The sequence below is a fragment of the Maylandia zebra genome, linkage group LG3 (assembly GCF_041146795.1).
Source record: "Maylandia zebra isolate NMK-2024a linkage group LG3, Mzebra_GT3a, whole genome shotgun sequence".
Lineage (NCBI taxonomy): Eukaryota > Metazoa > Chordata > Actinopteri > Cichliformes > Cichlidae > Maylandia > Maylandia zebra.
In genome coordinates, this window is record NC_135169.1 from 30539571 (window position 1) to 30564414 (window position 24844).

General features: G+C 38.8%; 1 protein-coding gene and 1 long non-coding RNA gene across 4 annotated transcripts; both read right to left on the bottom strand.

The window, feature by feature from the left end:
* Window positions 1–158: 158 nt before the first annotated feature.
* LOC101474673 (Fc receptor-like protein 5) lies at window positions 159–23722 on the bottom strand. Its single transcript, XM_076881679.1, has 13 exons — window positions 23451–23722; window positions 21586–21621; window positions 21096–21362; window positions 20376–20639; window positions 15066–15347; window positions 4151–4252; window positions 4018–4033; window positions 3838–3923; window positions 3626–3676; window positions 2216–2275; window positions 1927–1986; window positions 1708–1773; window positions 159–1568 (listed from the first exon to the last, which is right to left on the bottom strand). The coding sequence occupies exons 1-13, from the start codon at window positions 23485–23487 to the stop codon at window positions 1564–1566; spliced, it is 1332 nt and encodes a 443-aa protein (XP_076737794.1). The 5' UTR covers window positions 23488–23722; the 3' UTR covers window positions 159–1563.
* LOC143416466 (uncharacterized) lies at window positions 16528–19661 on the bottom strand. 3 transcript variants are annotated; one of them, XR_013096835.1, is made up of 5 exons: window positions 18954–19661; window positions 18481–18538; window positions 18193–18358; window positions 17860–17955; window positions 16528–17508 (listed from the first exon to the last, which is right to left on the bottom strand). It is a non-coding gene; the product is annotated as an uncharacterized LOC143416466 (long non-coding RNA). The 3 variants fall into 3 exon arrangements; XR_013096834.1 differs by lacking the exon at window positions 18481–18538 and having other exon boundaries at window positions 18954–19657; XR_013096833.1 differs by lacking the exon at window positions 18954–19661 and having other exon boundaries at window positions 18481–18906.
* Window positions 23723–24844: the final 1122 nt, after the last annotated feature.

Consider the following 24844-nt stretch of genomic DNA (forward strand, 5'->3'; position numbering starts at 1 on the left):
TATAATTTCTGTCCTTTTCTTTCCATGTACAGTTGTGGGGTTTATGAATATCCCCACCCTAAGATATGTATGATCTGATACCACTTTACTTCCTTTGCTGGTTTAGAACACAAGCATTTGAGTCAATTTAAATCAGTTTTGTTTATTTAACAACAATTCACAATAACAGTCACCTTAATATGCCTTGATTTTGTAAGTTAAACACCCTGCAATAAACAACAAGCACCTGGTAACAGCTGAGAGGAAGAACTAAGTTTGACACTGACAGAAAATAAAACTGTCTCTGCAGGCAGCTTACCTAAAATAAAAAGAACAAAAAGTTGATCTTTTCCTAAAACTGTTAAAAGAAGAAAAACAATTTTATAGAAATATGTCAAGTGATGCTTAATTCATCCAGGAGAAAATAAACATGTAAACATGTGTATGCTTATCATACACATCAAATGATTTTAGACAAGACACAGAAAACATCTGTAAATATGCACTGCTCAAAAAAAAATTAAAGAATTACTTTTAATTCAAGTAAAGCATCACACCACTTAGACATCTCTGCTCTGTGAAGTAGCAAAACATGCAGTTAACAAAAGGTGCATCCCAAATCAGGAATCATTTTACAACTAGAGGTTACTGACATTTTTTCCTTTCTCATATTTTCTGTCTTTTTCACTAGTTTTACTTTTGGCTAGAGTGATCATCGTTACTGGTAGGATGAGATGAGACAATCCCTGGATGCTACAGAGGTTGTACAGGCAGTCTAGCTTCTCTAGGTTGCCAGTTCAATGCGTGCAATTGTCAGGTTTGCTAGCACAGTCTCAAGAGTTTGTCACCCATTGTCAGATCCTACGCTGGTGCCTGTGGGTCCTGGGTTTCTCCTGGTATGACAATGCCGAGCTTCATGTGGCGAGAGTATGCAGGCAGTTCCTGGAGGATTAAGGAATTGATACCACTGACTGGTTCCCACACTCGCCTGACCAAAATCCAACTGGGACATTATGCTCCTCTCCATCTAAAGCTGCCATGCTGCAGCTCAGACTGTCCAGGAGCTCAGATGCCCTTGTCCAGATCTGGGAGGAGATCCTCAGGACACCATCATCTCTTGTGGAGTATGCTCCAAAATTGTCAGGAAAGCATACAAGTCCATGGAAGACAAACTGACTACTCAGTATAATTTTGAGTCGGTGCAATGAAATTTCAACAAAATGGTCTGCATCATTTTTTTTTCACTTTGATGTGTATCAAAATTCAGCCCCCTGTAGGTTGATTATTTTGATTTCAAGATGTTGTTTATTTGTATTTGTATTTGTATTTATTTATTTATTTATTATTTATTTTATTTATTTAGCAGTGAACATGTAACAACACTTGCAGTTCAGTGAATGTTCATGTGTGCGAAGCATCCTGGTCTCAAAGCCAGATTATCACTTGGGCTATTATGATGAAAGATTTTACTTATTTTACTTTATCTTATAAAACAGTGCATAATCTCAATTTCTCTAAAGCTCTCTTAAATTCAAATGAAACTCAGTTTTGTCACTGATCCAGTTGGTTTTGCAGATCTTGTTATTAATCTGAAAGAAATGATGCAGCATAATTCAGTCATTAAAGGTGATTTGGAACTAAATTTACTCCCTAAAAACTTGAGTACTTGAGTTCATCGTTACAGCAACAAATCACAACATGTAAGCTATTTTATTTCTGCACAGTTACCCAGAGCTGTTTGTGATTTAACTTCAGAATAAACTGTTTCATCAGCTGCTGCAGGAGCTGGTTTCCCTGCAAAGAAATGATTTGTCAAATGTCATTGCAAGCGCCTCTTTGTTCAAAGTGACAACTTGATTTATTTTTACAACTTTTTCTTCTTGTGTAAAAATAATTAAAACTCAAAGCAAGCATGAAATTAGGTACTTATTTGATTACTTTACTTACCTTTGTGTCTCTTCGGTTTCGCATTATTGTAATTGACCTGTGCATACAACAGGCTGTCATCTAAAAGAAGATGGACAGATGATCAGGATAAAAAGCTTCAGTTCAACCCTCCTCCACCCCTGGTCATTAAAGTCAGTGACTCTATAATCCAGTGAGGGAAATTTATGTATTTATGTAACCAATATCATCACTACCCTCTTAAAATGATGAAATAATAGTGTAGTCAATGAGGATTGCTTGATGCATAAAAAACAAGAAAAAAGAAAAAAAATCTTATTACTTCACTCACCGTTGTCTTTCTTGGTTTTAGCTCTATCGTGGGAGACCTGTGCATACAACACACTGCCATCTGAAAGAGGATGGACAGATGATCAAGATAAAAAAAAAAGGGTGAAGTGTGTTAATTTTTCATTACATTCATATCTCTGTCAGTCGACACCACACTGATCATCTAAACCTATTGAAGGTCTATTAAAGATGAGATGTTTCTGTCATGTTTAAAAACATTTCTATGAAAACCTGTTAGCCCTCAATTCAGTTTCACATCAGCTCAACCCTCCTTCATCCCTGCTCAGCACGACCCTTTCACTAAGCTCAAATCCAAACCTTAAGGATCACTCTTCACTTTTCCTCCATCTCTGTCAGAACCTAAATTCCAGTGAGGGAATGTAGCTCATACCATTTATGTCCTTTGAAAACAATAATCTGATCTAATCAACAGCCTCCTCACATGTTTCTTCTATTCTCTTATTTCTGATAAGAACAGGGTTGAAATTAATTACATGCAATGCTTATAGGTGAAAATAATACACTCACACTAATATAATAATAATGTTTATTACATATCTACATACCTACATGCTAGATAGTACAGAGGTAAAAAAAAAAAAAAAGGAATTTTATTGAACTATACCAAAATCTACCAAACCGACATAACACAGAGTGAGATAAACATCAAGAACAACAATTTGTCTATTTAGGAAGTGTAAACCCATCTGAATCCGTTTTAGCTGCTTTGGTGCAAATCAAAGTGACAAGAGGTGCACTGGAGATGCAACAACAAGGCAACTGCCAAAAAATAAGTGTTTGTACAGGTGGTGGCCACAGGTCATCGCTCTCTCCTTATCCCTCCTGACTTATTTTTCTCTAGTTTTCCTTTGTGCTACTGTCCACCTGAGTGGCACGTTGCTGTGCTGTGGTATTAGTTAAGGATGTTAGTCTCTCAGGTTATAAACAGGGAGTCTGTTTCTTATAGTTGACCAGAAACATGCACATGCTGCTTGGTTAAAGCCCTTATGGCCCTGATGCTCAGCTCTGCTTGTGTTACAGATCATCTCCTAGTATGTCACAGCACTTTCCTGAGAGTGCGCTAAATGTGTCGCCCTGAACGAGCTGGTCTACCTGAATGGACTGCAGGTGGTGTACCATCTCATACTACCAGTAGTGACAGGAACACCAGCAAAAAGTGAAACTAGAAAACAATCAGTCAGGAGGAATGAGATGGATTCATAAAACAGATTCACAGTGGTTGTAGGACAGACTGGTCTTAAAGTTGAACTGACCCTGTGTTACACCGGAAGGACCAAGTGTCCAACTTCTTTTTCTTCTTATCTGTATGCTGCATATTTCTAAAACTTCCATGTTTAAACATAAATAATCACATAGTCTTCATATGTCAATGCTACTGTATCTACTTTACCATTTTGTGTGTCATCGTGGTCTTTGATTGATTCATAAACACAAGCATCACCTACAAAAACAAGCCAATGATAGATTAAAAAATGAAATTCTTATGTATGAATCATCTTCTAAATCAGCAAACTCGAAACAGATAAATTGGACTTGGAGTTTAAAATCTGTCAGTAAATAAAAAAAGCAACAACAACAAAACTTGTCATGGATCAGGCTGACCTTGAAAAGTAGAATTATGTCGACTGTGTTGAGCTTCATCCTTGATCACGTGGTTCATTGCAGAGCTCTGATTTGTGCTCCGAGTTCTGGTGGAACAAAAAGAAAAAGTAGTAAACCTGTAGATTTAATAAGAAACACAGGATATACTTCTAGTACAGGAGAGGGGAGATTTTAACCAACCTGGTAAAGAATGAATCTGGAAGAAAAGAAAATTTCAGTGTTATATAGTAAATTGTTCTGGTACATGGAGTGTTGAAGTTACATATGTGAATTTTATTATTTACTTTATATTCAGTTCAGAAAATGGTCTCACCCTTTTTGAAGCGACACAACAGCAGCAGAAGAAGAATCAGTAAAATTCCACAAACAAGTCCAACAATCAAAGGAGTGAGAAATGAAGAGCTTTCAGGTGCTGCTGTAATAATACCAGGCTTTAATTAGACGTATTTATACAGATTCATCCACATAATTTAGGAACATTTTAAAACATAAAAATATAGTACTATTTACAATATCACTATTCCTAATAAAAAGTGAAAGATTGCACTTGTTTTACACCATCCTGCTCTCTGGTGATTATTTACCTGAATAGCGATACAAAAGAAACTTTGATCTGAATGTCACATCACCTGTTCAACACTCCTATCTCATATCATTTTGATTAGTTTGTCATTTCTATGGAAAATCACATGAGAAAGAAAAAATTATCTTCTCAACCTTTAGTAGGGCTGGATTGGACAAGAAATTGGCCCTGGCACTTTTGGCCCAGGTGGCCCTGCGTGATATACGTATCATACATACTTATATATGTGACAGTTCACTATTAACAGTGGCTGATGGTCAAAGTAGGCATTCATTTAACTGGAATCCTTGAATCTCGCTTCCTAATTATATCACTCCATCTACTTTTTTATGGCTGGTGCTAGCAAGAACAGCCTCCTGAGTCTATGAGACCTGGTTACTGGATGTTTCTGGCTCCAGGCCTGGAGGGACATACAATACAATTACAATACAAGTTTTCTTATATAGCACATTTAAAAACCAGATGTATGCCAAAGTGCTTCATGGAAACCAATTAAGAGCAATAATAAATACAAGTAAATAAACTAATAAAATAAAATAAATACAAATAAAATATACTGACAGGTGGGAGATATAACTAACCAATGATATACCAGGCATAGTAGGCACGAGCCCAAAGGCTGAAGGTTAAATGATAAAAACATTAATAAAAGCAAAAAAAGCATAATTAGGAAGGGAGACACTCAAAGATTCAGGTAAAAATGAATGGCTACTTTGACCACAAGTCACTGCTGATAGCTAAAGTGTACGTTTAGTTAGCAATCATGGTAGGCTCCATGGACCAAAAATGCCAAGGTTGATTTTTTTGTCCCAGTCCAGCCCAGCCTGGAGCCCAGAGTGACAGGATATCCTTCAGTAATGGTGCGTTCACACCGAACGCGATAGACGCGACCAGAGCTTCAGGTTTACATGTAAAGTCAATGGAGGAGCGCGATGAAGCACGACTGGGGGTCACGCGAAACTTCAGAAGCAGATTTGCGTCGCGAAAGCGCTTTTCTGCCTGATTCGCGGAGCCAAGTAGCACGACTGACACGTTTGAAGCACAAAGTAAAATCCACGCTGCAATTTGTGTGGTGCATTTTGTGCATTCACGCTTATCTCATCTACCGCTCGAGTTGGAAAAATCTGAACTCCAGCGTCAAGTCGCACCGCGACAACCAATCAGGGGCCTGGTGATGTGATGCTCTGACCTAGTTCAAAGGGGCAGGTCCAGCCAAAGCCATTCATTCTAGCAATCAGTAGTTTTCTGATGAGGCAGCAGGCTTTCCACGGCAGAAACAATGTTCTTATTTTTCTCCTCCTTCTCCCTGAGGCTCTTCCACTTTAAGCTGGGTCCTTTTTATTCCCACCTCTCTGTAAATAGTTATATTTATGTTTAATGTTTTTCTGTTTGAGCATCTTAATATTATTTCAAATAAATTTTTCTAATGAGTAAAGTGTAAGTCTGATTATGAGTCTGACTGTCAGGATAAATGACCTGCTATTATCCAATGACACATCAGCTTTCCGGTATCTTTTGCTCATTTCTCCTCCTCTTCTTTTCTCTTTTTTCTAAACTGAGGACCTGGGCCCTATTTCAGGAAGCCGGTTTAGTGCAAACTCTGAGTAAGTATACCCTGAGTTAACGAAAACTCTGGGTTTTCGGTTTCACAAAGCGAGTTTAGATTAATTCTGAGTGAGTTACTATGACGACACACTCCGTGAAGCTAACCTGCCCCCTAGCAGGTTTACTTCAACTAACCCTGACTTTCTCCGCCTCTTTGTCGGAAACCTGACTGTAGGAAGTGTCAGACATGGCGTGCTCCTTCCTTGAAGAGCCAGTAGATGTTGAAGCCCAAATCCTCCGCAGAGCTCTCCGCCGGGAGAGAGTGATTAGAGCGCGTTTGGACATTTTATCATTTCCTGATGATTTCCTGTGTGAACGTTACCGTTTTTCAGCACAATCTATAATTTATTTGAATAACATCCTCAGGCCTAATATTGCTCATGTGACACATCGCGGACATCCTCTCAGTTCTGTACACATTATTTGTATTGCACTTCGGTTTTTTGCAAACGGGAGCTTTCTGTATAATATTGGTGACGCTGAGCATGTTTCCAAGGCTACCGTCTGTCGGGCAGTCAGGAATGTTACAGTTGCACTGAAACGTCTCCTGTACTCGTTTGTGGTGTTCCCCGGTCATAGACCCACAAGATTTATCAAAGAGGGATTCCACAAAATTGCAGGTATCAGGATGAACAAAACTTAATTCATGATGTGGTGATACTTGAACTACTACTTAAATGTTACATTTATTCTCACGGTTCCCAGGCGTGATTGGCTGTACAGATGGCACTCACATTCCAATCATTGCTCCTTCAGTAAATGAAGGAGACTATGTGAACAGGAAGTCTTTCCACAGCATTAATGTACAGGTACATAGTTCCCTGTAGCATTTCAAACTAACAAATTATTTCATTATAGTAATGGATGCTAATTTGTGTTCTCTGCACTGTGAAGATCATCTGTGATGCTGCCAACATTATCACAAATGTGGAAGCTAACTGCTCAGCCTCTGTGAGTGGTGGTGGTGGAGGACCCCCACCTGTTTTTCGGGCCTCCGCTTTTTTTCTGTTGGCTATAACGGGTCGCATTTGAGCATACAGAGTAAGCAAATATGTACTTGTAATGTGCTCAGATAATTTCAATAAGTGCTTACAGAAAGAAAATTAATGTAGCCTCTAACTGCAATTGATTTACATAGGACAAACAGACCAAGCACTATGGCTCATAATACAATTACACCTTACCTGTTTGGACTATATTTTTATATTTCATTTTTACTTGCTGCCAGGAACGTTTGGGGCCTGTTGGGTTGCACCTGCGCTCAAATCACATCACAAAATAAAATGTATAAAATAAAAAATAAAATAAAATAAAATAACGTGTCAAATGGGTGGAAATCCCTAGATCAATGTTTAAATTAACACTCACGCATTGACTCTGTCGGCTATGTTTTGCCATGCATGCTCCCTTTCTTTTGCAGCTGAGGCTGTGTTACTTTTTTTCCGCATAATTTGCATGTTATCGGCATATGCTGCCATCATCAGAATTTCGGCCTCAAGCGCTGTAAAATACATTGACCGCGCCTTCTTTCCCTCCGTCTCCATGGTGACTCGCTTAATCTGTGCTCCACTAATCAGGGCTTTATGTATCCTCGTGCGCGCGCTTAACTTGGGGTTAAAGCAACTCCGCGTTGACTGAACTAATTGTTATCAGCCTTTCTGAAACCGAATATTCCGAGTTGGACAGTTCGGGGTTACTCAACCCTGAGTATCGTTTTTCACTCTGAGTTTTCTAAACCGGCTTCCTGAAATAGGGCCCTGGTGACTGATTTCACACAACCCAGGATTCAAATCATGAATACATAATGGGCTTGGATTTACAACATTATGAATGAAATGTGCTCTATTTGGAAGCAGCCGGCCCCTCCTCTGTCAACAGGTTGTGTGAGACTTTAAATCCTCAAACTGTAAATTATAAATTTTACATTGTTATTGATCCCTTTACCCCGAGTCCTAAAGTGTGTATATATTTTTTAACTCTTCTTATATTTATTGTTTGTTTGCTTGCCTCGTCGTCTCGTCTCTCTATATACTGGACTGTATGTAGTGGAGATGACAATAAAGTTTACTTTGACTTCAGCAGGCACACCGAGGGCTCTCGCACTCGCCTTTCGTGTATAGAAAAAACATCGGTGCAAATTATAAGTCTCTATCATTTTGTTGGTTTGTTTTTATTTTGTTTTATTTTGCGAGTTGGTTATTAGATGCTGCTCCAGCCAGTCAGAGAATCCCCCGCCGCCTCGCCCTCTCCTCCCTGTGCCGCTAAGCAGCAGGCGCACCTCGCAAACGGAGGACGCCTCGCAGCAAATGGGCGATAGAAAACCAATCGGTGCCTGTACCATTCCCAATAGAGATTGAAAATATGACGTCATTTTGGGGTAAAACCGCAAAGGATTATAGGTACAAGTGGCAAGCGGTACTAGCGCACACAGGCTTTTACTAGTGGTGTGCGATACTGCATATTTTGGTATCGATCCGATACCAAGTAAATTCGGGCCAGTATCGCCGATACCAATACCGATACGATACCTTTCAATAAATAAGGTGGATGCCTCATTGAATTGCTAAATCGCAATTAATTTTCATGACCTTAAGTGTTTTTTGTGATGTTTCCTTTGGTATCATTAATTAGTTAAAACCCAGGACATAATTAGGAGAAATAATTTATTTATAATTAAATAAAAAAATGTTTTATTATTGTGGCGGGCCGTGGTCTGCGATGCTGCTGCAGGTGAGATGGACTCACCTTCACTGCATCTACAATGATGTCTCGCCGGCTTAAAACCTGTGCGCTGCTTGTGCTGTTGTTGTTTTTGGTGTTGATGTGTACAGCTGGCAGCAGGAAGGCTGCAGCCGTTGATTGTAGGCTACTGTTACAGCAACCGGGTGATCACTGTAAGGGTGGACAGCGCGCGGCTCAGGGTGAGCCGGAGGCTGGCACGCCAGCGGGACCTGCCAAGCTGGAGACGGAGGTCGAGGTGCGCGGGGGTCCTGCATGGTCATGCGTGCCGAAACGCAGGACCATGCAGCCTGCAGGTTTGGTGGTGGTGATGTGTACGGCTGCCAGCGGGAGAGCTGCAGCAGTTGAATGTACTGTTACAGCAACCGTGTGATTATTGTAAGAATAAATGATGCTGCAAAGCATGAAAATGCCATTGGGTCTGCCGTGGTGGCACTCTTTTTTTTTTTATCTTAAGTGCACGCAAACCAGTAAACAAATTAAAACAAATACTGTTGATAAACTATAATACAAAAAAATCACCATTAAAATTCTCAACAACAAAAACAAAAAATATATATAATTAATATGTAAATAACTTAACAACCCCCAAAGTGTCTAAGTCACGTGACGTGTCAGTGCAACACCGAAACATAAAAGTGGGGGAGAGGGAGCAAAGTGCTCTCCGCTGACACAGGAGCGGTGAGTCCAGCGATCTGGTTGTTTCGTTTTTGCCGAAAGCACAGCATGGCAAACAAGCAGAACTCAAAGTAAAGAATCAATCTCACCAGGCTAGTATCAATCCCATACCGATGCCGACTTGGGATCAATACTATCGATATTTGGATCGATCCGCCCACCACTAGCTTTTACATGAAAACAGTCGAACAGCGATAAAAAGAAACTCAAAGAATGGCAAGAAGCTGTTGTATTATTAACTGCTATAGCCGGTGTTTTGCCAAAAAGTAATTGCCTGCCAAAAACTGATTCCTCGTATTTAAACTGCTATAAGTAACTTGTTGGGCTATAATATGTGAAACATATGTCAAATGCATCCCTCATGGATGACATAAAGTCATCTTGAGCCACAAACAACATCTGTGTAACAAGGTAGAAGCCACAATCAGTTTTTGGCAGTGACTTTTATATAACCTTTATTTATGCAGTTAAAAAAATCTCATTAACATTAAAAATGTCTTTTGTAAGAGTAAGTTGGCCAAGAGGACAGCAGAAATGGCAGCAAATATTACAATAGTTCTGTAAAAATATTTTAAGTGGGGATAAAGGACCGGATTGGTTATAATGTAAGTACAATAGCAGAGAGTTGTAAAGATACTTTAAAAACAGATATTTTTTAAATTCTCTATATAACCCCTTTGTAAAACCTGTTCACCGAAGTCTATTTACGAACATACGTAAAGATATTACACATAAAAAATACACAGACACAATCACTTTTTGGCACAACACTGGTCGCATGACAGCCACGGGAAGCCGACGGGTAAAGTGATCGGTTTTTATCGGATTATGTCGTGGTAGAGAAATTGTTCGAGTCACGTTTCCGAAGTAACAAAGAGCCAACGGATGGCCTGGATTGCAGACCAAATATAATTTTCCAAAACACTCCAGCTCACATGTTAGTCTGCTCCAAGCATTTCAACAATGGTAAGTCTTTTGTTGTAGTTATTAAGTAATTTATCATAACATAATTGTTGACCTACAAATAAGACTTATTTGTAGGAATCGATCAACTTGATAACTAAACCACCACGGCAGACCCGATGGCATTTTCATGCTTTGCAGCATCATTTATTCTTGCAATAAGACTTATTTGTAGGTTACAAATAAGTCTTATATTGATTTGAATTGAATTCGTTGCACTATGCTGCTTTGTTCAATGCGGCTTTGCGGGCTAATGTTTTTTGTGTTTTGTAGTGGTGGGCGGCTCGATCCAAATATCGATTGTATCGATAACAAGTCGGCATCGGTATCGGATCGATACTAGCCTGGTGAGATCGATTCTTTACTTTAAGTTCTGCTGTTGTTTGCGATGCTGTGCTTTCGGCAAAGACAAAACAGCAAGGTCGCCAGACTCGCTGCTCCTGTGTCAGCGCAGAGCAGGCACACTTTGCTCCCTCTCCCCCTTTTTAACTTATTTACTTATTTGTGTGCACTTTTTATTTAAGATTTTTCTTTAAAAAAACCCCAACAAAAACAACTTGATAACTAAACCACCACGGCAGACCCGATGGCATTTTCATGCTTTGCAGCATCATTTATTCTTGCAATAATTACATCGTTGCTGCACAGCAAAATCTCCAGTGTTAATTTAACACTGGAGATTTTGCTGTGTGTAACAGTACATTCAACAGCTGCCACTCTCCCGCTGCCAGTCATGCACATCACCACCAAAAAACAAAACAAAAGCAGAGCACAGGTTTTAAGCCGGCGAGGCGTGATTGTAGATGCTGTGCAGGTGAGTCCATCTCACCTTCAGCAGCATCACAGAACCCAACCTGCCACATACCCCCTTCACCCGACTGAGGCGAGCAGGCAGGGGAATTGGCGCCCCAGCCCCCTGCCCAGCCACGGGGAAGTGTCCACTCTGGCGGTCGCCTGCACATCCACCAGCACCGGTGACGAGGTGGTTCTGGGGGCCACCCGCGCCTCCAGCGGCAGCCCCGGAGCTGGACCAGTGACGGGCAGTTACTGTAATCTGATTACTTTTTTCAAGTAACGCGTAAAGTAAGGGATTACTATTGCAAAAACGGTAATTAGATTACCGTTACTTTCCCGTAGGAACGCTGCATTACTGCGTTACTAAAACCGTGATTTTTGCGAGAATGTCTCACGACAGTGACGTAAGCGAGTGCGCCGTTAGTGACAACAGCTGTCTGCAGATCAACAATGGATCACATATCGATTGTGGGAGAGAGTATGAGCGTGCAGCGTTTAAAGCGTGGAAGTACTGACCTTACTTTGAGTTTGATTCCATAAAAAGTGACAAAAACATTAGCGTCCATCGTGCGTGGGAAGAAAACTTCTTTTTACAGTGGAAAAAACCCCTAAACTTCCAAGGAAGCACCAAGAGCGCAACGACGTAATGGGAAACTCACAGAGAAACTGCCGTATCCTTCAACTGACCGTGGCACACCTGCACCAGGGTAAACCTCCGCCTACTGTAGTCCTGCTTTACAGGTGAAAATAGAGCAACAGGACCGCTAGTCTTTGACTTTATTTATTTTCTGCTGTGTTTTACTTGCATCTATTTGAAAGAGTGAGTGTAAACACAAAAAATATTTTATTTTATGTGCTGGAATGTGTAGAAAATAGGTTTAAATGTTAAACTAATTTATTCAAGTCAGAGAATGTTGCATATAATTACATTTTTGCTTGATGCATAAAGTTAAAAGATTAAAACTGATAAAACAAGTTAAAAAAAGAGACTTTTCCATTTGATTACATTTTGTATGATGGATTATGCAGAAAAAGTAGAATTGGGCTGAAAGATCTATCGCTTTATCACCTCTTCAGGTTGTAAATCGTGTTTTTAAAAAGTAACTAAGTAATTAATTACTTTTGAAAATAAGTAATCAGTAAAGTAACGGGATTACTTTTTTGGGGAAGTAATCAGTAATTAGTTACTGATTACTTTTTTCAAGTAACTTGACCAACACTGCCAGTGACTTAGCTCAACAAACAGCTGCGGCGCAGCAGGCGTTGAAGTGAGCGGGGGCTCACAGGCAGCTGGGCAGGCGGCCGGCATGCAGGACAACGCTGCGTGCTGGCCTCTGTTGGAGGAGAGCATGCCACCCTCGGGCGTGGAAGTACCCCCGCGCACCTCGGTCTGCAGCTTGGCAGGTCCCGCTGGCGCACCAACCTCTGGTTCACCCTGAGCCAGTCCTTCCCCAGGGTTTTCCACCCTTACAAAAATGCAATGGTTGCTGTAACAGTACATTCAACGGCTGCAGCGCTCCCGCTGCCGGCCGTACACATCACCAACAACAACAACACAAGCAGAGCACAGATTTTAAGCTGGCGAGGCGTGACTTTAGATGCAGTGCAGGTGAGTCCATCTCACTTGCAGTGGCATCGCAGACCAGCTACATTAAAAAAGCATTTTCTATTTAATTATAAACTTTGTCCTAATTATGTCCTGGGTTTCAGCTATTTAATAATAAAGACACAAAAACACTTAAGGTCATGAAAATTAATTAAGATTAAGCAATTCAATGACACATCCACCTTATTTATTAAAAAGTATTGGTATTGGTATTAATATTTACCAATACCAATACGATACTTGCCCGTATTTAATGGGTATCGGATCGATACCAAAATATGCAGTATCGCATACCACTAGTGTTTTGTAGGAAAACCAGCCTACAAAATGCTGGAATGCGATCCAGACTGGGCACCCTCTATCAACCGGGGTCATACCGAGTTTAAAGCTGCTACCACAGCGAGATTTGATCGGTTAAGAGAGAGAGCGATATCAAAACAGCCACGAAACATCCTGCATATATGTGCCCAAGTGTTGTATTGAAGCAATCAAGTGATGAATAACTGTTTTCCAGTATGTTGTTTTGATATTGTTTTTTTTTTTTGCATTGTTGATTTGTTTTTCACCGAAGCAGCTAATAAAGCATAATGGATTTTTACAATTTTGCCTCTTTCCTGTAAGACTGTATAATAGAATGAAACAATAATGCCAGTTATAAATAAAGACAATAAAATGAATGAATTACAAAACACATATTTTATTTCTATTAGATCTGAAAATGTTGTGTAATACTACAACCTGAAACGACACATAGATTGTGTTGGCCTGTACAGGAGATAAAGGAAAAAAAATTAACAACAGCTGTGAAATGGAATAGTCCAAATCACCAAAGTAAACTGGACCTGGGCTGGGATCTTAAGTTACCAAACATTTTGTGAGTGTATGCACTCACACTTTGGACCATATAATAATAAATATGTGTGTGATGAAACTTGGGCAGCACACTAACGTCCTTACTCCACTCTGTATGCTCGTATGGGTCTAACCCTTTCACTCCTTTGATTTTTTCCTCGTACTTTTTTTTTGCCTTTTCGTCAAGTCTGTCTTTGTACGGACCTCATTTTGTACATAACTGTTTTTGGGGCAAATAAAATGCAAGTAGGGATTAAAACCATAGAATTAATAATTACCGGTGCTGGAAATGCTAGCGCTTGATGCAGTGTTTTGATTTTGTTGCCACTCGTACCCACAAGGCAATGCGCGAAAGTCACGTGGTCTGTCAATCTCTATATGCGCTAACATGACATCAGGGCAGCATGAGTACGAGCAAATTTATTTATTTTTTGCCGATGCCCGTGATGCCGGCCCCCACCACGATGCCGCCCCGGGCAACCGCCCGTATTGCTCGTATCAAAAACCGCTACTGTGTCTGACACTACTTCCTCCCACATTTCCGCTTCACGTGCGACCAGTTCGCTTTGGACGCGCTTCGAGGTGCGAATGTGCACGAGATCAGCTAGGGGTGTCTGGCGCTTTTTGGTCACGTCTATCGCATTCGGTGTGAACGCACTGTAACAGAAAGGACCAGGATAGGTTCCAGCTAGTGCAGTGCAATATACAATTACTTTTACTGCATGGCAACTGAGCCATGAAGTCTAAGACTAGTAAAACCTACCTTTTGTCTATGTAATTCATATTGTTTCCTGTTGCTATAGTAACTAGAGCAAAGATTTTCTTTAAACCGACACAATATTTTGATTCACTCTTGGTAATTCAAATACAGTTAATGTCAGTTCTGCAGAGAAAAAAACAAACAAACTATACTGCTACTTTATCATGTTGTATTTACACAGTAAACATGGCAAAGCGCTGGTGTAAAACTTTGAAAATGTTTAAATTCAGAAGAGCTCTTGCATTTTTCTGCACCCAGTGTAAATTTTTAACAATAATAACTATACATATGGATATGTATAGTAATGTATAGATATGGAGCCAGACAATATGTAGAATCATATTGGCATCTAAATATTGTCTAGAGAACAAAATTAATACTGTCAAAATGAAGTAATTACTCCAGTCTGCAGAAAACTGCTGTGCACTTTTCAGTTTTTCTTTACACCTGTAGTCTCTATCATGCAGTGAAATTTTTAGCTTCCTCAATACACTTTTCCTTCAATGTTTTGTAGTTTTTTATTTATACTTCCCACTCTGTGTATTTTTCATATACTTCTTACTGCCTCTGCTCTGCATATCTGAAGCCAGATATGTTGTAGATTTATAAAAGTCATGTTTGTTTATTCATGTTCAGAAAAAACTCACCTGTTTTCCCAATGCTGACTGACTGGCTGTCCTCTGTGTAGTAAACTGGGTTTCCTCTTCCTCCTCTGCACCTGTAGAGTCCTTCCTGTGAGACACTGATTTGTCCATTTGAGTGGAAAACTGCATCTTGTGTGGTCAGGGCTTCAGAGGATTTCTCATCTCTGTACCAGTAATATTTCCATCCAGATGATGATGATGGGCTCACAGAGCAGGTCAGGGTCACACTGCCCCCTACTGGGATGTCTCTCATATCAGACATTATTTGGGCCTTTGGTTGATCTGCTGTTGAGTTTAGACAAAGACAGAAAGAAAATATATATTAAACCCAACACAAAGGTCAATATCACACTGCCCTGATGTTGTATGCCTTCATTTTACATCTTGTATACTACCTCTTAAATTTCCAGTTTCCAACAACACATAGGAAAGAATGAGGCCAAATTGAAATGGTATGAGAGCAATTATTTTAATTTTTTTTAAATCAGAATGATAAAAGAGGTGTTAATAAGCATGTTGTTCACTTCAACTCTTTTTGCACATGCATACACATGCATACAGGTGCTTACACACACACACACACACACACACACACACACACACACAATGCCTTGTCTTAGAACCATTGGGGAGTTTTACGGTAGGAGGTGTTGTGTTGTATTGTGTAAACTGTAACTGTCATGGGAATAAATAGCTGCGAGGAGAGCTGCTCTTTGAAGGATTTGGGCTAGAGACAGGTGAGGAGCATTGCTCCACTGCCTGGTTCTGACCAAAGCTCTCCCTCGTTAGCGAGTTAAAGACTGGTTGAAGATGTTCATGAAGAACGGTCTTGTTTTCCGTTCTTCATGAGGAATAAGTCTCTAAACTAGTGGGGCCTGTGGAAACACAGACTCAACAGTTTGAATTTCAGATGTGGTGCTTAAAAGTGCTTGGAAGTGTAACTGTATTTCTTTCACCACAAATAACTATCTGATTGAATAGTTTTCTTATCAGATAGAAAAATAAAATGAGTTGCAAAATGTGCTGCCTTGCACCTCTGTCTGTTTCAACATGTGACCCCGCCCCTCCCCCTAACAGTCAGGAATGAGTGCGCTAACATACCTGTAGGTTGCTGTTTTAATGAGTATTTGATGGAAAACAACAATGGCGTACACTGTAAACCCGAATAAGTTACCAGAACTCAAAAAAATTGAGGCAATCGATTGCCTCAATTTTTTTGAGTTGATCAACTCAAAAGCCAAATTTGTCCAGAACATAAAAGTTTGGATTACATGGTACTTGTATCTTTTGAGAACGGTCAACTCAAATATTTGCAGTTAATATGACTTAAAGTTTCAAGTTTACAAATTCAAAGAAATAAGTTCACAGAACTTATAAAAAATAAGTACACAACTACAACATTTTTATGTTAACAAAACTCAAATGTTTATTAGTTTGTGTTGTCATTATTTTAAGTACACGTTAGTCAAATATGTTGACTGCTTGATACTTAAAAACATGTGACCCAAAACTTAAAATTTTTGAGGCAATTGATTGCCTCAATTACACTGAGTATCGGTAACTTAATATGCAAAAGTCATAAACATCTGCCATTGAACAGTATCTTGCCTGCTCCCTTTTAGCACTATGTTGAAATTAAATACATTTAAAAAAAAAAAATTACATAAATTAAAAATAATTAACAAAAACATTTATAAATTAAAATAAGTAGACCAAAAATTGTTTAGTCAGGAAAACTGTCAGAGTAATGAAAAATAATAATTAATAATATCAAAATGTGCTTTTGGCTCTCTGGCTAATATCTGAATAAGACAACAAGGCAGCAATTTGAGTGAATTACAATGCTATTTGTTTTACATTAACCAGTATCAAACAGTGAAATTTAGGTCATCTTGCGCAGCCCACAATGTTTTGGAAATAGTATTACGAAAAACATTAAAACATACAAAACATTAGTGTTGCTTTGCATTATGTTAATGAGAACAAAGGCACGTTGTATAGTTTGGACCTATTGGCTGAACACCTGTAGAGTAATCTAATAATGTTTTGAGGCATTATTTAGATGAAAGGAGAGAACTTTGAACTAGCCTTTTATAATGCTTCACCCTGCATCCTTCTTTCAGATGAGTTCCTACATAACCAAGTCATTCTTGAGGGTCTGTAACCTGGGTGACAGTTTACCACTTTCTAGACCAAATAAAATCTTTTGAGTAAATTCTAAAGTGTTGGTCAGGGCTTTGGGGTAGCTGTGGTGAAGTGCATAGATCAGTCCAAACATTACTAGGAAGGCTTCACCAAATCTGGGGAGACTGAACACGGCATCACTTTCAATGACGACAGAGATTTTCACAGGTTGGTAGTGAACTGGACTTGTTGTGTCATGGTCACTGATGACAGTGAAGAGGGCCACTTCAACACCATCAAGCTCCAACTCATCAGATTCGTCCTGAATTAATGAAAAAGAGATACTAATCACAATCTAACCCAAGAAATACAACAGACGACATATAATTTCTCATTTTACCAACTCCCACTGAGATCCAATACCTCTTTTACAAGGGAGACCTGAGTCTCACTGTAAGAGGTGAAAAACAGAAGATCCATGTTCTGCACACATAAATCAGCTAATTCACCAGAGAATCAAGTGGTGTGAGATAGACTGAAACTAAGCTAAAGGAAATACACAGGAGTAGACTAAACAAAGGTAAGTCCAAAGAGTGCATCAAAATACATGTTTGTACTTTGATGCACTGTTTATATACACAGTAGTATCTGTTAGATACTTAAGGACACTCACAGTGCAGGTTCTGAAAAATCCAGAGACATCCTCATGCAGATAGACAGGAAGGGCAGGGAGAACGGTAGTGCACTTGGTGTGGATATCATGGATTTCCTATTTCCAGATAAAAACAGAATTTTATATACTGGTGAGTTTACTGAACAACAACAAAAACAACAGTCAAATCAGAACATATGTCCACAAATAACCTGTTCACATCTTTAATACAGTCAGACAAATAGCAAACACAAAGTGGAGTAATAGCAAAATTCAAAAAGCTCATTTAAATCATTGAACCTGTCCAATGTTCCACTGGTTCAACCTATGAAATGTGTAACAATCTATTATTACCTGTTCATTGTGAATTCTTAGAATTTCAACCAGGGCATCTGCTGTCTTCCCAGTTTTTGATGCCCTGGCTGAATAAGGTCATCAGTCGAGGAAGATGGCGGTCAAGTTCAGCGTAGAATGTATTGGGCAGGTTCTGATTTGTAATCCGCTGAAACTCTGCATACAACTACAGCAGAAGGACAATACAGTTCAATTTGAAGAATCTCGCACATCTTTATAAAGCAGCAAAAAGCTGCCACATGAGTAAGAATTACAATTTTCATTTTAAACAGAGCTGATCCATATTACCTCAGACTCCATTTTTCGAGCAGGCCAGAGGTCCAAGAGCTCCTTCACAACCCTAACCCTGCACATATAGTTTAAAATATAGCGTTTCTAACAAGAAAACTGCTTGAAAGCACTCTCACTGCAGACAGGCATCTCCGTTGTGTAACTGCAGGGACAACGGGCTTGTTTGGACCCAACTATTCTGAGTCATGAGAGGGGGTTTAAAAATTTAGAGAGATTAAAATACTTTGTTTCATACTAGGCGACCGGGCGCCACCTCTAGAGCAAGTAGTATCTAACTTTTTAAACAGCCTGCGACCCTCATTACAACAACTTAATGCTAGCTTTGCAAGCGCAAAGTTTCCTTCGGGGAGAGCAGCAAAGCACATAAAAAACATGGACCGACATTTCTGCTATTCTTTTCGACACGCACCCAAAATACAACTAAATATTCGTATTTTAACAATAAACTAATATCAACATTGAAAACTTACTGTAAGTCCAGTGATGCTAGTTGCTGCCTTTAGGTCCAACTTTCTCCAGTCGTCCGTGTTGCCTCTTTGGTGCTGTTCCCGCCCATATACCTTTACTTCTTCTGTGTTTCGTATTAATGCTCATTAGCGCCGCCTTCCGCTTCGGAGGGTGAATCAGAGATTAACTCGGAATAAAAATTGATTCCTGCAGCTGCTCAACACTTACGGAAAAAATTAAAAATATATATGTAGGACACAGTGATAAAACAATGAATATTAAAATAAATACATTTTGTCTTCCACTAATGCATTTAAGACAATTTGATTTTACTTATTTGGTGAAACACTTTGAGATTTTATTGTATTTTAGCATGTGCTACATAAATTAAGTTTATTATTAAATCCTACCTACTTGAAACAACAAAAATAACAGGACTTTACCATTCTTATATGTCCTAACTTAACTGTGTTACGTTGTGCTTAAGTTATTATTTTAAGTGATGCTTACTTAATATAGAAATAGTTAAATTCAATCAAATATTATTAGTTTCATTTACTCAAAAAGAAGAACATGTTATACGAACTTGACATATTTAAGTTAACAGAACTTTTTAAAGACTTTGAGTATACACTACTTAATCTGTTTAATTACTTTGAACATTCGGGTTTACAGTGTAGTTTGCGCTCTCCAGTCGCATGATAGGTGAGTCCTAGTAAATCATTTTCCAGTAAGTGTACCTTACACATGCTATTTTTAAAAATTATGATTATTATTTTGCTAGCTATCACACTGAAGAAGTGATTGAAATGCACTGAGTGTGATACAATACGGCAGCGCTATTATACAGTTAGTTACGGCATGGAGATTTATGGAATATCCTGTGAACTTTGCTAACATTACTTAGCAGTAGCAGTAATATGAGTTACTTTACTCAAGTCAAAGCTTTAAACATTAGCCCATTACATAACTAGCCAACTTAAGGCTTTTTGATTAACCCTCTGTGGTTGACGGGCCCAGAGTCTCCATTTCAACTTGGGTCGAACGTGCGGACTTCAAACTATATACCAGTTTTTAAATTGTGTTGATAGGCCACGTAAAACCAGAGTTATGATAAAAACTACATGCAATGTTTTTTTTCTGAATAAAACAGTGGTGATGCCGGCCACTGCTGGACTCAGAAACTCTGAATGTCACATCATTATTGTGTGTCCACTGTGTGGGTGTCCTGGGTCCTCTCCATTCATACTCCCACTCAGTGGTTTCACCTCCTTCCTGCACCTCACATGTCAGAGTGATCGTCTCACCTCTGAATATCTGAAACCAGTTGGGTTGTTGTTTTACAACAACTTTATTGGAAACTGTTTACACATATTAACAGTTGAGATACAAACAGAAACATGAAATCAAAAAAATACATTTTTAAAAAGAAATACTGAACTCACAGGTTTTCTCAATGGTGACATCATCACTTCTATCAGTGTAGTAAACTGGGTTTCCTCTTGTTCCTCTGCAGCTGTAGATTCCTCCTTCAGATACTATGATATCTCTGTTTTGTTGATCTCTGATTTGAACTTCAGAGGTTGTTTGGGTTCGTCTGAACCACTCATATTTCCATCCATCAGAGCTCTGCACAGAGCAGGTCAGTGTCACACTGCCCCCTACTGGTATGATTGTTGTTCCTGCTGTCAGTGTGGCCCTGGGTTTATCTAATGTTATGAAAGAGGAAGAAAAATAAATATGTGTTTTTCATTATAACAACATAAGAACATTAAAAAAAATACAGTTTATATTTACATTAATATTTGCTGATCTCTAAATAACCGTAGTCTAAATGTTTGTCCATTCTATGGCCCTGAATGTAAACTAATGCTGGTTAGTTGGTTTAGATAACAGAAACATCATCACTTTAAACTTCATGAAGCTTTTCATGTTTCTTCTTTTCCTTTAGAAATGTAATTAAATTTAATTTCATCCACGATTGACTCTGTTGTTAAAACTCAATTTGTTAATTTTGTTAATGACAACTTGTGAGTATTGTCGCACTGACTTTACACTGGTCCTGGTTAAAGTTCAAGTTTCAATGACAAATTTAATTAAATGTTGTTCAGTTGAGTATTTGAACAGGGATCATACATTTATGCTGTCGGTCACTGAAGACTTACCTAATACAGTTATAGAGACAGTATTACTGATCTTTTTATCACGTGAGCTCTTCCTGTCACCAATGCACTGATATTCACCACTGTCACGTGTAGATGTAATTTCTAATTTGGAGTCTTTGTTTGTCCTGTAGGAGAAAACTTCTTGACCATCCCCGTTGATTTTGTAAAACCAGTCAGTGTCTTCTCCTTCATTCATGTCACATTTGAAGGTAACAAACTCTCCAATGAAAAAACTGGACGATTTGGGTTCAATAGTTAGCACAGCATCTAGAATCCAACACAACCACACAGTTAACAATCTGAAACACTTCATGTACTATTGAAGCCACAACCTTAGTTTATATTCACAAAATTATAAAGATAGTGATAGTTATATAGATAAATAAATAAAAAGAAAAATGTAAAGTGCTTAAGACTGAAACAGTAGTATGTAAACAGAAGTAAGATAAATGAAAAAGAAAAACAAAAAAAGTGAAAAGTGTTGTGTCACCTTGAGCGTGTCCAGTGCAGAGAAGCGTACAGAGCACTAAAATAAAGACAGAAACTTCAGACATTATCAAAGTATCAACACTCAAATATGTCTCTGTAGGTTGTCAATCATCATAAAACAGGAAACAGAGGATGACAACACAAGTTTGAAAACATGAACCAGAAGACAGGAAACATGACAGACTAACACAGAAGACCTAAGTGAAACATAACTAAATCAAACACAACCAAAGGCAACCAGGTACCTACCCCTGGTTTATTAATACTAGTCTTATTGTTTGTGGATCTGTAGTTCTAGCTTTAGTTGTTGTTTGTTTTGTGATTTCTAGTTCTTGGGTTTTGTTCTTGTGCCCCTCATGTTTAGTTCTGTCATAGATAGATATATAGAGAGATAGATAGACAGACAGACAGAAAGAATTTTATTTCAAACATGCAAATATAATTGAAATAACAAGAGAAAAAAACAAAAAACAAAACTTAAACATCATCAGGTTTTCATGTATGTCTACAGAATGTAGCTCTTCATGTTTATTTTCATGTTCCCCAGTCAGTCGTATCTCATGTCGCAGTTTGTCACTCCTGTGCCTGTGCTTCGTGTTCTCTCTGTTCAGTGTCAAGGTTGTGCTTCTGTGCCTGTCGTATGTTTCCTGTTTTATTTTGATAGTCCCTGTCCTGTGTGCAGTGTGTCTGGTTTTGCTTCCCTTGTGTTGTTAGGTCTGATTTGTCCCGCCTGTGTTGTCACCTGTTCCCCATCCTCTCATTGTCCTGTGTGTCAGTTATATTGCTGAATGTTACAGTTGCTCCAAAAACGTCACCAAAGGCAGATTCCAGTGTAAACGCTGTCTCCAAATGGAAAACTGGACTGATGCACCTCCTGCTGTCAGACCTGCAGGGTTTAGGCCTGTGGTGTTCTCCTCTGTCTCATACTGAACATAAACTATTTTTTGAAGTGGCACTAGTAATTTGTGTGCCTTCTTATTTGATGCAGCACACCTGATTGTTCTGTAAAGAGATTTAAATGGTTATATAAAAAACGCCTGAGGCCTTGGCTGCATTTTTAGGTAAATGGTATTAAAGACTTTTGTTTGCAAAACTTGTGCATAATTTTTAGAAATGTACAATTTCTATTTGCATTTCAAGTTATGAAAATGATTCGTTAAACATGTTTGTGGGTTTTACAGTAAAAAATATAACTTTTTTCTACTCGGATTTTGAATTTTTTGTCTGGATTTAGATCAATTGTGCTAATATAGTATACCAAAATGAAAAAAACCCTCAAATTTCAGATATTTAAGGTTGTGCTGAAAATAATGGTACCAATCGAAGCAAGATAAACAGTTTTTAAAGGTGAAATATAGAAGTAAAATCAAAAGTAGTCAAAAACAGCCAATTATACCCTGGACCCCAGAGGGTTAAGTCCTGTGTTTCTTTCTGTCATTTGTCATGTCGCACACTCATAATGCTGTGTGTTTCTTTCCTGTTCCAAGTCTATTCCTAGTTTTCAGTTTCTGGCTTATTTTCTAGTATTTGAGTTTCTAGTTTTGCTTTGTATATGGATGAGAAGTTTTCCAGCATTAAAGCTATCGTTTTGAGTTTACTCCTCTGTTTACGAGTTCTACACTTGGGTCCAACATCCTGCCTGGTACACAGCAAACCATGACAATAAATCTTTCTTAGATAAACTAAACCAGCTCCACACACCGACTCAGATTAGAGTGAACCATCAAAAAACATATTAATAACAAAACATGAGTCTTCTGATCACATGACCTGCAATGGTACAAATGACTGATGCTCTGTTCTTCTTACTAAAACATGTTTATGGATCAGTATGAATCAAACAATAGGAGTCAGTGATGTACTCACAGAATAGGCCCAGCTCACAGAGCAAAGTGGCTCCCATCCTCACATCCAGCAGTGACACGTCTGAAAACTTCTACAACTTTCTGTAAAGAGAGAGAGTGAAGCAGCAGCACAGCAGATACCAAAGAGCTGAGAAGGAAACAAAGAGGTTTTTTAACTTCTTCTCTCAGCTTCCTTCCTTTTTCACTGAAATAGCAACTTAACAAGATCTGACGACAGCATGCTGTGACATCTTTATACTCTCTGCTGCTGCAGAAACATCAGGTACTTTCTTTATGAAAAGGCCTGTAATATAAAAACTAGACTGAACAAAAACAGACATGCAGTAAGTTTTATTATACAAATATCAGCGCGACTGAGCAGCTAAAAAGGCAAAATAAGATCACAATATTATTACAACTTTTAAATGTGAAGTTTTTAGGTTATCTTACGTGCCAAAAGCACAACAAGAACACAGCTCTGGCTGCACCTTCACACACCACACACACCGAATACTATTTGTCATAAACCATTAGAAGCATCAAATCACAGCATCGAAGCATCATCATACAGAAACATACAGAAAAAGACACAAAATGCTAATGTTGCACTAAAGGCTGCTGCACAAAATCATTAAATTGCTTCAAATATCCAATTAATACATTTCTATGAACAAATACAGTCATCTGTCCAGGGTGTATCTCACCTCTCATCAGCTGGGATAGGCTCCAGCCCACCTGAGACACAGAACTTTATAAACAACCAAGAAAACACATTCATACAATATTAAGGTTTTCTTAACTGACAAAGCTGAGCTTGACTCATTTAAAGTATTTCATTACACTAATGCAAAACAGAAATAGTGTCCTTAAGCAGAAGTGGGCATGAAGCAAGAGGAAGTCCTGCCCTCTCTCTCAGATTATACGTGCTGCTGTTTTCATGGTGATGTAAGCTGTGTCAGTGACCACACAGTGGGCTGGTTCCTGGGAAATGTGAGTAATGTTTTTAAAATCAAAACTGAAATGTAAAATAAAACTCTGTCTGACTCTTTTATAAACTGTTTCCACTGAGAACTATTAAAGCAAATCCAAAATTTACACCTGTTCGAGCTGAACACATACAAAACACTGTCAGTCTGATGTTTGGAGAGCAGAGCAAAGCTGCAAACAGAGCCACCGTATGAATGCTATATTTGTGTTTCTTGCTTGGTTTCCTGATGCACATATTTTTGTATATATTTCATATATACACGTGTGTGTGTGTGTGTGTGTGTGTGTGTGTGTGTGTGTGTGTGTGTGTGAGTGTGTATGCTTGTGTCTGGGGGTGCGTTTGTGTGACCACCTGCTTACCAAAAGGGTCATAAAGGCAGGAAGTTCACTAAGCAAGAAAACAGAACCCTCACATAGATGTCCTTATAA